At 46.1% G+C, this 15,915-nt stretch overlaps 1 protein-coding gene across 1 annotated transcript; it reads left to right on the top strand.

The window, feature by feature from the left end:
* Positions 1-13,362: 13,362 nt before the first annotated feature.
* RLN3 (relaxin 3) lies at positions 13,363-15,837 on the top strand. Its single transcript, XM_004748247.2, has 2 exons — positions 13,363-13,592; positions 15,091-15,837. The coding sequence occupies exons 1-2, from the start codon at positions 13,396-13,398 to the stop codon at positions 15,314-15,316; spliced, it is 423 nt and encodes a 140-aa protein (XP_004748304.1). The 5' UTR covers positions 13,363-13,395; the 3' UTR covers positions 15,317-15,837.
* Positions 15,838-15,915: the final 78 nt, after the last annotated feature.

Below are 15,915 nucleotides of genomic sequence, written 5' to 3'. Positions count from 1 at the left end.
CCTGGATATGAACCTCAAAGGAAGAAGCGATGCAGCAGCAGTCCCAACCTGCCTGGAAACACTGGCTGAGCCCCAGCCCTGACAAGTTCCCCCAAGAATTCATGAAACTTCCAGGCATAAGGTGTCCAGGATAAAAATGAGCTGGCAGAGCGAGTCACTCAGCCCTGCAGCTGCTGTGCGACAGGTGGAGGTCGCAGGGCCAGTCCTATGGGGAATGGGGACTAGAAGCTCTATTTCCATCTCCCCCCCATTTCCCCACCTTTCTGGCATCCCTAAGCCCCAAGGTGGGCACAGCCAAGCCTGAAAATTATTTCTTCAATCACAAATATTCATAAGCCTTTGTGGCAGGGAAGACAGTGTGGGCTAGAAATGTTCTAATTTTTTTTTTTAATCTGATAGTACTTGCATGGGTATATAAAGATGCCCTGAGCGCTCCATTCAAAGACCATGTACTTGGGGCACCTGGGTGGCTCAGTGAGTTAAGCATCCGACTTTTGATTTCAGCTCAGGTCATGATCTCAGAGTCGTGAAATCAGGCTCTGTGTAGGACTCTGCACTCAGTGTGGAGTGTGCCTGTCCCTCTCCCTCTGTTCCTCCCCTTGCTCGCACTCTCTTTCTCAAGTAAATAAAAATAAAATCATTAAAAAAATCTGTGCACTTTATGTACATTATGCTCCAATTTGAAAGTTAAAAACACGTACTACACACATTATACTATTGGAAGTGGCTGTTTGACCAACGCCCCTCAGACACATTGGTACTTAAAAGTAAGGGATTAAGGATGGTCTTGCCTCCCCGGTGTTAGCTGTAGTGGTCACTAACAGCCCAAGAAGAATGCCAGCTTAAAAATTTAGGAGGAATGGGAGAATTAGAAAAATCCCCATTTTCTGAAGCACCTGGGTGACTCAGTTGGTTAAGCGTCTGCCTTTGGCTGGAGTCGTGATCCCAGGGTCCTGGGAGTGAGCCCCACATCGGGCTCCCTGCTTGGTGGGGAGTCTGCTTCTCTCTCTCCAGCTCTCCCGTGCTTGTGTTCCCCCTCTCGCTATTTTTGTCATAAAAAAATATATATTTTTAAGATTTTATTTATTTATTCAACATACAGAAATCACAAGTAGAGAGAGAGAGAGGAAGGGAAGCAGCCCCCCACCCCACGCCAAGCAGAGAGTCCAATGCAGGGCTCAATCTCAGGACCTTGGGATCATGACCTGAGCCAAAGGCAGAAGCTTTAACCCACTAAGCCACCCAGGCGCCCCAATAAATAAATAAAAAATTTTAAAAAAGAAAAATCTCCATTTTGCAAAAGTTGAGGAAATAATTGATTTTGGCAGTGATCATCAGTGGGCATTATAAAGGGTCAGGGGAAGGGATGATAGGAAACAAAACACGCACCGGGTACCGGGTGGCTTGCTGGATGTAGAAGAGTGGACTTCATCACGGAAGCCAGACTGTCACCAGCGTTAGTTGCAATGAAGCTCTGCACCACAGGAAAGGGACCTGTGGCCTCAGAAGTAAGTTCACAATTTCCCCTATGACACATCTTGCCAAAATGTTAAACCTGACTCTGATTAAGTCTTTCAACCTAACATCCAGTTTGCACAAAATGGAAAGAATAAAGACAAATGTCCACATCAGGGGTCCCTGGGTGGCTCAGTCTATAGGGCATCTGACTCTTGGTTTTGGTTCTGGTCATGATCTGGGGGTCATGGGATCTAGCCCCTTGTCTGGCTCTGAGCTCAGCAAGGAGTTTGAGATTATTCATCCCTCTCCCTCTGCCCCTCCCTGCTCCTCTAAAATAAATAAAATCTTAAGACAAAACCAACAACAACAACAAAAAAAAACAAAAAGCAAAAGAAAACATCAGGAAGCAACAGATAAATCCAGAGCAGAGGCGGGGGGGGTCTCTTCAATAAGTCAGTCCCGGAAAAAAGGAGTGGGGATTTTCCAGGGCTAAACTGCTCTTTGTGGCGAGGGACTGTCCTCTGCATCATAGGATTCTGGGCAGTATCCTGGCCACCATGAGATGCCAGGAGCACCCTCCCTCTCTTGCCAAATTGCTCTGGCTAACATTTCCAGTACTGTGTTGAATAAAAGTAATGGCAACAGGTACCCTTCTCTTGTTCCTATGTTAGAAGACAAGCTTCCAGTGTTTCACCAGTGAGTATGATGTCTGCTGTGGGCTTGTCAAAGATGGCCTTTATCATGTTGAACTATTTTCCCTCTATGCCCAGTCTGTTGAGAGTTTTCATCATGAAAATATATTGAATTTTGTCAAATGCTTTTCTGCATCTATAGAGATGATCATATGACTTTTATCATTTTGTTAATGTGGTGTATCACATGATTTGCAGATACTGAGCCATTCTAGCTTCCCTGGAATAAATCCCTCTTATTCATGGTGTGTGATCCTTTAAATGTATTGTTGAGTTTGGTTCACTAATATTTTGGTGAGGATCTTTGCACCTGTATTCATCAGGGATATTGACCTATGATTTTCCATGTGGTTATTAAAACTAAAAGTAACTAAAGTAAAAACGCAATGAACAATTTAGTTCCTTATTCCTCCCGAACTCATTTCAAGCACCCAATAACCACATGTACCCTGTGGCTACCATGTTGGAAAGCACAGATATAGAACACTCCCATGATTGTAGAAAGTTCTATTGACCTGGGATGCTCTAAATCAATCCCGAAAAGATGTTTCAGAGACCCAGGAAAACTTGAATATGTGTGTGGTATAAGACAATAGTGAATAATGATTGTACATTTGTCTTTGTGTAAATGTCCTTATTTTCCAGAAGGGCATGCTATGGTATTTAGAGATGAAAAATGCTGTCATAAGGTTGAAATGAAATAGTGTGTTTAAAACACCTAGCACAAAACCAGGCACCCATCAAATCCTTAAAAAATGTTAGTGTTAATTAATATAAAAGTTTGGAGAAAGGGCAAATTGGGAAAAATATTTACAATGCATCTTACAACCAGACAGTAAATCTCCTTCATATATAAAGAACCCCTCGAAATCAAGAAGAAAAAGATCAACAACCCAAAAAATAATGGATAAAGAAGGTGGCCAGAGAGGAAAGAGAACATTATAATAGTTCTGGAACATATGGAATATGTTTCACGCCACTTGTGGAAGAGAAATGTAAATATTCTCCGTTCTGACATACCATTTTCCATCCTTTATACTGGCAAAAATCCAAAGGTTGATACATTCTGTCAAGGAGGCTATAGAGAAACAAAAGTCTCATTAGTTGCCAGAGGGAGTGTGAATTAATCTATCCCCCAAAGGGAAAATTTGAAATGTCTATAAAAAGTACAAATGCACAGGGGCGACTGAACGGCTCAGTCAGTAAAGCCTTGGACTCTTGATTTCAGCTCAGGTCATGCTCTCAGGGTCATGAGGTCGAGCCCCACTTTGGGCTCCAAGGTCAGCAAGGGGTCTGGTTGAGATTCTCTCTCTGCCTCTACCCCTCCCCTTGCTCTCACTCTCTCAAATAAATAAATAAATCTTTAAAAAAAAAAAAAAAAAAAAAAGCACAGTGCTCCTGAGTGGCTCAGTTGGTTAAGCAACTGCCTTTGGCTCAGGCTGTGGTCCTGGGGTTCCAGATCAAGCTCCGTGTCTGGCTCCATGCTCAATGGGGAGTCTGCTTCTCCCTCTGACCCCCCCACTCCCACATTTTCTCTCTTTGTCTCCCTCAAATAGATAGATAAAATTTTTTTAATAAGTAAAAATAAAAAATAAATGAGAGTTTTTAAAAGCACAAATACATATATTCTTCAAGCCCGAAATCTCACACTGGGGAATTTTTCCACTGATACACTCGCATATGTGTACACTGATGTGTCTACAAAGTTTTTCACTGCAGTGTTAGCTTAAAAACAAATGGATGGGAAAATGTCCATCTCTGGGAGTGAAATTAACGAGGGGACATCCACACAGCAGAATACTATGTAGCTGTAAAAAAATAACAAAGTGTACAGAGAGAGTTTTATTTATTTATTTTTTTAGAAGTCGGGGAGGAGCAAAGGGAGAGGAAGAGAGAGAATCTTAAGTAGGACCAGCGTGGACCCGGATACAGGGTACAACCAGGTACAACCCTAAGCTCAGGTACTGAGCCAAAAGGTACTGATTACCGACTTAGGTACAACCCTAAGCTCATGACCTGAGCCAAAATCAAGGGTTGGATGCTGAACTGACTGAGCCATCCAGGTGCCCCTGAAGAGAATTTTGATAAGAGGAGATCTCCTGCATTTATTAAGTGGCCAGGGGGTGGGGGAAGCAAGGTGTAGCAGAGTGTGTGAAACAAGCTACCTTGGATTGAAATTGCACGTGGATGAACTCAAAAACATTGTCCTAACTGCAAGAAGACAGACTCTAAAGGACAAATACCGTATGAGTCTACTTACACAAGGGAAATAGAATAGGCAAACCCAGAGACAGAAAGGGTAGATGGCGGGCATCAGGGGCTGAGCGGAAGTGTGGGGGAAATGGGGAGTTAGTATTTAGTGGGGACAGAGTTTCAGTTTGGGAAGACGAAGAGCTCTGAAGATGGATGGTGGTGACGGCTGCACACTATACATGTGATGTATTTAATGCTACTGAATGAGACACTTAAAATGGGTTAAAGTGATATATTTTATGTTATGCATATTTTACAACAATAAACAATTTTAAATGCTCCCTTTTATGTAAAGACAGGTGTGTGTGTAGGGGGCGGATAAGAACTTATATTCATATTTGTTTGTACAGGTGCATAGAAATTCTGAAAAGATACTCAGGGGGTGCCTGGGTAGCCCAGTTGGTTAAGCAGCTGCCTCTTGAATTCAGCCCAGATAATGATCTCGGGGTTTGGGGACTGAGCCCCACATCTGGCTTCGAGCTCAACAAGGAGTCTGCTTGAGAATTCTCTCTCTCCTTTTCCTTCTGCCTCTCCCTCCACATGAGCATTCTGTCTCTGTCTCTCTAAAATAAATAAATCAGGGACCCCTGCGTGGCTCAGTGGGGTAAGCCTCTGCCTTCGGCTCAGGTCATGATCTCGGGGTCCTGGGATCAAGTCCCGCATCAGGCTCCCTGCTCAGTGGGGAGCCTACTTCCCCCTCTTTCTCTGCCTGCCTCTCTGCCTACTTGTGATCTCTCTCTCTCAAATAAATAAATAAAATCTTAAAAAATAAATAAATAAACAAATAAATCTGGAACCCCTGGGTGGCTCAGTTAGTTAAGCATCTGACCTAGGCTCATGTCATGATCTCAGGGTCCTGGGATCAAGTCCTGTGTGGGGCTCCCTGCTCAGTGGGGAGTCAGTGTGTCCCTCTCCCTTTGCTTCTCCTCCTGCTTATGTTCTTTTTCTCTGTCAGATTAATATATTAAAAAATAATAATTTATTAATATAAATAAATAAATAACTTTTTTTTTTTTTTTTTTAAGAAGAAGAAGGAAAGAAAGATACTCAGGAAATCAAGAGCAGTGGATTACCTGGAGGGGAAAGGAAGGGTCTGAGATTGGGAAGGAGATATTGCAGCTAAACATTCTTATACTTTTTGTTTCTTTTTTTTTTTTTTTAAGATTTTATTTATCTGACAGAGATACAGCGAGAGTAGGAACACGAGCAGAGGAACTGGGAGAGGGAGAAGCAGGCTTCCCGTCAAGCAGGGAGCCTAGTGCTGGGCTTGATCCCAGGACTCTGGGATCATGACCTGAGCCTAAGGCAGATGATTAATGACAAAGCCACCCAGGAGCCCCACACTTTTTGTTTCTTGATGCACCAGAATGTACTGACCATTCAGAAATAGGATTAGTTAAGAACTTTGGAGAGAGGGCGCCTGGGTGGCTCAGTGGGTTAAGCCGCTGCCTTCGGCTCAGGTCATGATCTCAGGGTCCTGGGATCGAGGCCCGCATCGGGCTCTCTGCTCAGCGGGGAGCCTGCTTCCCTCTCTCTCTCTCTGCCTGCCTCTCCATCTACTTGTGATTTCTCTCTGTCAAATAAATAAATAAAATCTTTAAAAAAAAAAAAAAAAGAACTTTGGAGAGAGTGGCTTTGTTTGGGATTAGTAAAAGTTGGGTGCATTTTTATGCTGACTGAAAACAATGATGATGAAAATAATAATAATAATATTGGGAGCATATAACATTTCCAGATTCTTCTTCTTTTTTTTTTTTTTTAAGATTTTATCCATTTATTTGGGATAGCGAGAGCATGAGAGAGAGAGCATGAGCCTGAGTACAGAGGGAAAGAGAGAAACAGACTCCCCACTGGGCAGGGAGCCCAGTGCAGGGCTCAATCCCAGGACCCCAACATCATAACTTGAGCCAAAGGCAGATGTTCCACCGACTGAGCCACCCAGGCACCCCCCGATTCTTATGTATTAGTTTCCTACAGCTGCTGTTACAGTTTGCCACTGTATTGGGTGGCTTACAAAAACAGAAATTTATTCTCTTACAGTTCTAGAGCCTGGAAGTCTGAAATCAAGCTGTTAGCAAGGCCATGCTCCCTCCATCTCTAGGGCAAGATCCTTCCATGTCTCTTCCAGCCTCTGGTGGCTCCAGACATGACTTGGCTTCTTCATGTACATCATTCCAATCTCTGCCTCTGTCTTCCCATGGCCTTGTCTCTTCTGTTTGTCTTCAGCACCTGTCCTTGGATTTAGGGTCCAACCAGATAATCCAGGAGGATCTCATCTCTAAGTCCTTAATTACATATGCAAAGACCCTTTTCCCAAATAATATCATGTTTCAAGTTCCCGAGGGTGAGCAGACAGAGCTATCTTTCTGCCGGTCACATGCAATCCACTGCATTTCAGTGTGTGCTATGCGTGGAGCTGAGCGCTTTGCAAAATGTCACTGAAGTCCCCGAACAGGCCCATGAAGGACATATGCTTATTAACTCCATCTTCCCAATGAACTCAGAGAGGTGTCATGCCTGGCTCAAGGTCACAGGGGAACTGGAATTTTTTTTTAAAGATTTTATTTATTTATTTGACAGAGATCACAAGTAGGCAGAGAGGCAGGCAGAGAGAGAGGAGGGGAAACAGGCTCCCTGCTGAGCAGAGAGCCCGTTGCATGGCTTGAACCCAGGACCCTGGGATCATGACCTGAGCCAAAAGCAGAGGCTTTAACCCATTGAGCCACCTAGGTGCCCCTGGAATTTCTTTTTAAGATTTTATTTATTTATTTGACAGAGAGAGATCACAAGTAGGCAGAGAGGCAGGCAAAGAGAGGAGGAAGCAGGCTTCCTGTTGAGCAGAGAGCCCGATGTGGGATTCGATCCCAGGACCCTGAGACCGTGACCCAAGACAAAGGCAAGAGGCTTAACCCACTGAGCCACCCAGGCCCCCTGGGAGCTGGAATTTGAATGCAGCTCTATTGGGCTCAAAACTCGGACTCTGTGTGAGGCACAAAACAACCTTCCCATTCTGAGCCAGTCCGTCACAATCAGACAAGCCGCCATTACGTCCTGGCGTGACCTTTCCCAGCCTGTGAGCTAGGCACTGGGGATATGGAGAAAAGGGCAGGAGGGTACATCTCTGGAGGGTCTCCAGGAGAAGAGGAGGTGGAGGGGAGTCTATTATTCATCAGCCCTTTCAAAGCAGTACGATCAGATATGACTCCTGCCTTCTGGCGCATCGCCTTGGCCCAAGACACCACAAAGGGCAGACGAGGCCAGGAGTTTGTCATAAAGAAAAGGACAGCGGAATAAAATTCGAATCCAAAGGATACGTGTCAGGTAGAAATGACATTTAAACAGCACTTACTGCCTGCCACAGAGGGTTTTAAGATGGTCTCATTGATTCATTGAGAAAACCAAGGGAGAGAGAGGTTAAGTGACTTGCCTGTGGTCACCCAGCAGGAAAGAGGCAGAGATGGAGTTACAGCCCAGCGCAGCCCTTCCCCAGAGCCCCTACTGTTGTTTGTTTAAGTTGGGCTGAAATTGATAACATAAAATTAACTGTGTTAAAGCGAACAATTCGGTCACGTAGAGTATATTCACGATGTTGTACCCACACTACCTCTGTCCAAAACATCTTCACCCCCCAAGTTATACCCAGTGGTGATTACTCCCCATTCTGTCCTCCTCCCAAGCTCCACTGGCAACCACCAGTGGGCTTTCTGTCTCTATGGATGTGCCTGTTTTGGGTCATTTTAGATCAACGGAATCATGTAATATGGGACCTTCTGGCTCTGGCTTCTTTCTCTAGATGTACTGTTTTCAGGGTTCATCCACATTACAACATTATCAGGGGACATCGGGGTGGCTCAGTGGGTTAAAACCTCTGCCTTCAGCTCAGGTCATGATCTCGGGGTCCTGGGATTGAGCCCCGCATTGGGCTCTCTGCTCAGCGGGGAGCCTGCTTCCTCCTCTCCCTCTGCCTGCCTCTCTGCCTACTTCTGATCTCTGTCTGTCAAATACTAAAATAAAATCTTTTAAGATCTTATTTAAAAAACAACATTATCAGAACGTTATTCCTTTTAGGGGGACCTGGATGGCTCAGTTGGTTAAGCGATTGCCTTCAGTTCAGGTCATAATCATTGAGCCCCACATAGGGGTCCCTCCTCAGTGGGAAGCCTGCTTCTCTCTTGGCTTGTGCTCTCTCTGTCAAGTAAATTAATAAAATATTTTTTAAAAACAAGAACTTCATTCCTTGTCATGACTGACTCGTATTCCATTGTGTGGGTCTACCACATCTGGTTTACCCACTCATCTGTTGATGGGAATTTGGGTCATTTCTGCTTTCTGGCTGTTGTGAATAGTGCTGCTATAAACACATGCATGCAGGGCGCGTGGGTGGCTCAGTGGGTTAAGCTGCTGCCTTCAGCTCAGGTCATGATCTCAGGGTCCTGGGATCAAGTCCCACATCGGGCTCTCTGCTCAGCAGGGGGCCTGCTTCCCATCCTCTCTCTCTGCCTGCCTCTCTGCCTACTTGTGATCTCTCTGTCAAATGAAATAATAAAAAAAATTAAAAATCTTAAAAAAAATAAACACATGTGTACAAATGGCACTGAAGTGGTTAATTTGATGTATAGGAATTTTACCCCAATATTTTATTTTATTTAGATTTTATTTATTTGAGAGAAAGAGCATGCACAAGCAGGGGGAGAAGCAGAGGGAGAGGGACAAGCAGACTCCTTGCTGAACTCCCCAAAGTGGGGCTCTATCTCATGACCCTGAGATCATGACCAGAACTTAAACCAAGAGTTAGACACTTAACCCACTGAGCCACCCAGGTGCCCTTACCCCAGTATTTTTAATATTTTTATTTTTTAAAGGTTTTATTTATTTATTTGTCAGAGAGAGTGAGCACAAGCAGGGGGAGTGGCAGGTAGAGGGAGAAGCAGGATCCCTGCTGACCAAGGAATGTGACATGGGACTCAGTCCCAGGACCCTGAGATTACAACCTGAGCAGAAGGCAACTGAGCCACCCAGACGTCCCTTATTTTTATTTTTTAAAATATTTTATTTATTGGGGTGCCTGGGTGGCTCAGTGGGTTGGGGCCTCTGCCTTTGGCTCAGGTCGTGATCCTAGGGTCCTGGGATCAAGCTCCACATCGGGCTCTCTGCTCGGCAGGGAGCCTGCTTCCTCCTCTCTCTCTCTGCCTGCTTCTCTGCCTACTTCTAATCTCTGTCAAATAAATAAATAAAATCTTTTTAAAAATATATATTTTATTTATTCAATTGAGAGAGCGAGTGATTGAGAGAGGAGAGAGCACAGGCCAGGGGAGGGAGGAGCAGAGAGAGAGAGAGAGGAGCAGACTCCCCGCTGAACAGGAAACCTGATGCAGGACTTGATCCCAAGATCCCGTGATCAGGACCTGAGCTGAAGGCAGATGCTTAACTAACTGAGCCACCCAGGAGCTCCCCACCTCAATATTAAAAAAAAAAAAAAAAAAAAAAGAACACTATTAGCTGAGAGGACCTAGAAACAATGCTCTGCCCACCCCATCCCCCATCCCCAGTAGTGATGAGCACAGCCAGCACCCCAATCTTGACATTTCAGTGCCATTCTCCAATAAAGGGAATCCAGACTCTTTGGGAAAGTGGCTGATTCTAGCTAGGACTGGGACAGGGAAAACACAAAGCAAGGCCCATATTTCTCATTGTGCCAGACAATAAGAAGCACTAAAAATCTAAAAAACAAAATCAGACAAATACTATGGAGTCATGTCAAAAGGACATTGCATGAAATGAAATGCTTAGAGCAAGGGACAATTGAAAGAGCTCCCAGTGGCCACAGCTGGAACAATTTGGGCAACAAAATAAATAACAATAGTGTTGCATTATAATCCAAAGGATACAATAACTGTTTACAAGTCCATACTGGCATAAATAAATGACTGGATAAACAAATAACTGGAGACAGAACATCTCTTCCTTCCAGAAGTCCAAATCATAAATAATGGTACATGTAGAAGGAATGGGGCAATGGAAAATTACTAATAAACCAAACGGACACCATGGGAATAATTTCTATACACACGATCCCCTCAGAATGCTAAAATCAGTGGGTAGACTTTAAATGGAAATGGGATTGGGACGCCTGGGTGGGGAAGTACGTTAAAGGTCTGCTTCTTGATTTCAGCTCAGGTCATGATCTTAGGGTTGTGGGATCCAGATGTGTCAGGTTCCCACTCATCGGGGAATCTGCTTGGGGTCCTCTCTCCCTCCCTCAACCTCTGTGCCTCCTCCCTCCCCACTGTGCCTGTGAACTCTCTCTCTCTTAAATGAAAAAAAAAAATTAACTCTTTAAAAAATAATAAAATAGAGGCACCTGGGTGGCTCAGTGGGTTAAAGCCTCTGCCTTCGGCTCAGGTCATGATGCCAGGGTCCTGGGATGGAGCCCCGCATCAGGCTCTCTGCTCAGCGGGGAGCCTGCTCCCCCTCTCTCGTTGCCAGCCTCTCTGCCTACTTGTGATCTCTCTCTTTCTCTCTCTCTCTCTCTCTGTGTCAAATACATCAATTTTTAAAAATCTTTAAAAAATAATAAAATTGGGACGCCTGGGTGGCTCAGTTGGTTGGACGACTGCCTTCGGCTCAGGTCATGATCCCGGAGTCCCGGGATCGAGTCCCGTATCGGGCTCCCAGCTGCATGGGGAGTCTGCTTCTCCCTCTGACCTTCTCCTCGCTCATGCTCTCTCTGTTTCTCTCTCTCAAATAAATAAATAAATTCTTTAAAAAAAATAAATAATAATAAAATTAAGGGAAACAGAATCTTCTCATAGCCTTAAAATGTTTCATCCCAAACATTTCTCAATTACTACACTTTTAACCTATGTCCACAAATTCTTCTAAAATGCTCCCTTTCCAAAAGGTCAAGATTAATTCCTCTGTCTTGGTGGGAGGCTGGAAATGTTTTCTGGCCCCGAGTCATGGTTTCAAAGTCTGTTTGGTTTGTGAAAATTCTTCCAGGTGTCCCCTTATGATGGGTGCATTTTTCCTTAGGTGTAGTCCCACTTTGATCAAAAGTTCAAATTGTTAGACTACAAAAGGAAATCAAAAAAGGAAAGAAAAAGAAACAAAGAACTATCTGTCTCAGGTAACACCCCCCTGTGAGTGTTAGAATTGTACCGAAAAGCAAAGTAGTGATGACTGATGGCAGGATGGTGGCTACCTCTGGGGAGAGGGCGGGGTTGTGAGCAGAGAGGATACGCAGCAGGGGGTATCTATGCTCCTGGCCACTTCCTACTTCCGGACCTGAGTGATGCTATCGTGGGTGTCCTGTTTATGATTCCTTAAATTTTACGTTCTTGTGGTGTCCTGGAGCCAGCTGACTCCAACCTGTGAGAACTGATGGTTAACTTTTCAGGACTTTGGTGACCACACTGACATCCCATTGATAGCTTGAAATTGACCAGAAATCAACAACTGCTACAAATCAGTGTCTTTTTTTGTTTTTTTCGGTCTGGAGAACCCAGTTGTAAACGTTTCCCAGCACATCACAGCTTCTCTATGTATATTAATTAAGCATTTAAAAATTATTATTATCATTTTTAAAATTTTTTTTAAAAAGATTTTATTTATTTATTTGACAAAGAGAGACACAGCAAGGGAGGGAACACAAGCAAGGGCATAGAGAGAGGTAGAAGCAGGCTTCACTGAGCAGGGAGCCCAATGCAGGGCTCTAATCCCAGACCCTGGGATCATGACCTGAGCCGAAGGCAGATGCTTAACAATTGAGCCACCCAGGCACCCAAAAATTATTATTTTTTAATTGTGGTAGAAATACACATAAAATTTGCCATCTTAACCATTTTTTTTTTTAAAGATTTTATTTATTAATTTGACAGAGAGAAATCACAAGTAGACGGAGAGGCAGCCAGAGAGAGAGAGAGGGAAGCAGGCTCTCTGCTGAGCAGAGAGCCCGATGCGGGACTCGATCCCAGGACCCTGAGATCATGACCTGAGCCGAAGGCAGTGGCTTAACCCACTGAGCCACCCAGGCGCCCCATCTTAACCATTTTTAAAACCCAGTGACATCAAGCACATTCACCATCCATCTCTAGAACTCTTTTCATCTTGCAAAATTGAAACTCTGTCTCCATAATAGTATTTTTTAATCCTTAAAACTTTCCGTTAGAGGGCATGGATTCTGGAGCCAGATGGCTCTTTTGGAATCTGCATCTCCACTCCCTGTCCTCCTTACTAGCTGAGCCTGGGCACCTTCTAGCACCACTCTGTGCCTCGGTTTCCTTGCCTGTAATATGGGAATAATCTTAATCCTAATCTCCGAGTCCAGTGGCTCTCAAAAGCATGGTTTCTGGACCACCACAGCATAAGCAAGGACTGGAAATGTGTTGCAAATGCAGATTCTCAGATGCTCTGTAAATAGGGCCCAAGAGGTTAAAGCCCTCTTTTAAAATAGGGTTTTAACAAGCCCTCCAGGAGATTATGAGGCTTGCTCAAATTTGAGAACCATATCAGAGGTTATTGGGAGAATCGAATAGATATAAAATACTTTGAGAGGTGCCTGGCCTTGCAGCACAGCCCATACTTTGGAAATGCTCATTATCATTGTTGATATTATTCATAGAGGAGGTCCTGCCCTATTGGTGGGGGGGGGTGTCTGGCTGTGTCCTGTCTTCCAGTGTGGTGGGGTCTGGATTCCTGGTCTCTGCTGAACTGAGACCTTCTCGCCCTCTCCGTTGAAGATGACAGTGAGCTGGACCACGTCACTCCATCCATGGTTAAAGGTTATCGCTCGGTCCTGGAAACGGGAAAGGTCGGGGTGGGGGGGCCATGCCCGCATCCCCTCTGCTGAAGGAGATAAAGGAGGTCACTTGCCTTCTCCATGATGGGTGGGGGGAGCCAGGATGTATAAATTGGGGGGCCAGGAGGCAGCAAAGACACAGACACCCAGGGAAGTGCCTCGTTGTGCCCCAGAGTCACAGGTGTCCTGTCCAGCATGGCCAAGCGCCCGCTGCTGCTGCTGCTGCTAACTGTGTGGGTGCTGGCTGGGGAGCTGTGGCTGACGTCTGAGGCCCGAGCATCACCATACGGGGTGAAGCTCTGCGGCAGGGAATTCATCCGGGCAGTCATCTTCACCTGCGGGGGCTCCCGGTGGAGACGGTCGGACATCCTGGCCTCTGAAGCTACAGGTGAGGCTGCGAAAGGAGGGTGTGGGGGCAGGGGGTGGGTGGACAGTGGATGGAACACGGGATGGTCCAAAGAGCCAGGGACGGGGCAGAAGGGTCCTGTCCTACTACATGCAACTGGGGAAACTCAAAGCTGAGCAGAGGTGAGGGGAGCCAGTTAGCAGAGCTGGGATCGGGGAGGCAAGCCATCCACACCCTCTAGTCATCACAGAACTCACTGCTATTTCTGGAGCACCTGCCCAGTGTGAGCCTACCTTAAGGAAGAAGGCTGCTGCTTGCACAACTCCTAGGATGGGGGATGGGAGTGTGAGGTGAGACGCCATTTAGAAAACCACATTGAAGTGCCTTCTAGCCTCTGAGGAAGATAGCAGGGGGCTACACAAGGCCAGATTTTGCCACCTAGCAGGTGACTCTCCTAACGAGTTGATTACCCTCTCGGAGCCCCTTTTATCTGAAAATAGGAGGCACAGTCTGTAAATCTCCCAGGATGGTTAAGTGACGACACTGAGTCCAAAGCAGATACGGACACCATCTAAACCGGGTGGGGGGTCTCTGCCAGAGCTCAAGCGGGGGGCGTGGAGCTGGAAGACACACTGCCTGGGTTCAAGTAACAGCCCTACAACTTCATAGCTGGGTTTTCTTGTGTAAGATAGTCCACCAGATGGTGTCTCGGGGTTCTCGTCTGGAAACTGGGGATGATAACAGCTGTACCCACCTCATGGGGTTGTGAGGAATAAAAGAGTTAATCCACTAAATCCTTTAAAGTAGTGTCTGGCACACAGTAGGTGCTCAATAAATGATCAGTGCTATTTTTGAGTGCTTCTCATATGCCAGACACTGTTCGGGGCTTTTCTATGGGTATTAATGATCTCATCTACTCCATATAAAACTCTAGAAGACAGGAGTTACTACTACCCCCACTTTGCAGAGGAAACCGAGAGTCAGAGAAGTAAATTCATTTGCTCAGGATTGTAACTCAGAGAGACTGGATGGGTGCTTAGCTCTGCTCCCAAACACGCGTTCTTTTTTTTTTTTTAAGCACCCCATTTTATTATTTTTTAAATTTAGATTTATTTATTGATCTTAGAGAGAGAGAGAGAACTAGCCTGAGTTGGGGGGAGGAGCAGATCTGGAGGGAGAGACAGAATCCTCAAGGAGACGCCCCACTTCACCGAGTGAGGCTTGACCCATGACCCTGAGATCATGACCTGAGCCAGAATCAAGAGCTGGATGCTTAACCGATGGGAGCCATCCAGGTGCCCCCCAAAACATATGTTCTTAACCATCAGCTTCTCAATAAATAAAGAGTAGGAGAAGAGAAATGGCAAGAGAGGAAAGGCAAGCTCGGTGAGGTTGAATAATTTGCCCATCAAACCTGGAACCCAGGCCTGAATAGAATAAAACTTTGGGCTGTGAGGCTGCATCACAAGAATCCAAGTAGCTAGGCCAGCCAGACTGTGCGTTTGACAGAAGCTGAGTCCCAAGCACTAACTCTTTTCATCTTCCCACTTCCCAGATGCAGACTCGGACACAGACAGTGAGGGGGATGAGGCAGTAGCCTCCAGCGAGTGGTTGGCCCGGACCAAGAACCCCCTGGCTTTCTATGGGAGCGAACCCGGCTGGCAGGGAGCTCCGGGGGCTCTGCGCGGTGGCCGCGATGTAGTGGCAGGTCTCTCCAGCAGCTGCTGCAAGTGGGGGTGCAGTAAGAGTGACATCAGCAGCCTCTGCTAGACCAGAGACCTGGCGGCCAGGGGCCCTGGGTCCAGCAGGGCACCCACCTCTGGCCTCTCATGCATTCATTCATCAGCAAGTCAGGTCAGGTGCTTGCACTTGGACACAGTCACCCCTAAATGACCCTGACCTTTGACCAGCCTATCCTGACCCTGAGCAAACTGCACCTACCTGGCCAAATGGGAACCTCTGACCCTGACCCCTGACCTCTCCCCAGGCCATATCACCTCTTTGCCTAGCCTGCACTGTTCTCTGCTGCTGTGGTGCCCCGACTCTACCCCAACCGATCTACCCCCATCCAGACCTTTGCCCACACTGATTCTCTTGCCCCAACTGTGGCCACCGTCTCCTGACCAGAGGAAATTATGCTCCTGCTCCAGATCCCAGCCGATGCCCACTCCTTTCACCCTGCCTTCCTACCCCTCCCCGTCCACCTGCTGGACACCCTAGAGCTGGTGGTGGGAGCCCTGGGTTCCTTCACATCCTGGGGTGGGAGTCTGGGTGGGAGGACGGATCAGAACCTTCTTCAACCCCCAAAATAAAAGTTCCAAAGGACTTTGCGGCGGCGTGCCTGTGTGTGTCACGGGGAGGGAGGATGC

The sequence above is a fragment of the Mustela putorius genome, unplaced genomic scaffold (genome assembly GCF_011764305.1).
Source record: "Mustela putorius furo isolate JIRA1106 unplaced genomic scaffold, ASM1176430v1.1 tig00000095_pilon_pilon_pilon, whole genome shotgun sequence".
Classification (NCBI taxonomy): Eukaryota; Metazoa; Chordata; class Mammalia; order Carnivora; family Mustelidae; genus Mustela; species Mustela putorius.
This window is presented reverse-complemented; position numbering and strand designations above follow the sequence as displayed.

What these genes read in the sequence shown, in the direction of transcription:
- RLN3 (XM_004748247.2), top strand. Translation starts at nt 13,396, where the DNA reads ATGGCCAAGCGCCCGCTGCTGCTGCTGCTGCTAACTGTGTGGGTGCTG. An exon ending in GCCTCTGAAGCTACAGGTGA is followed by an intron (nt 13,593 to 15,090) that starts GGCTGCGAAAGG and finishes CTTTTCATCTTC; the next exon opens with CCACTTCCCAGATGCAGACT.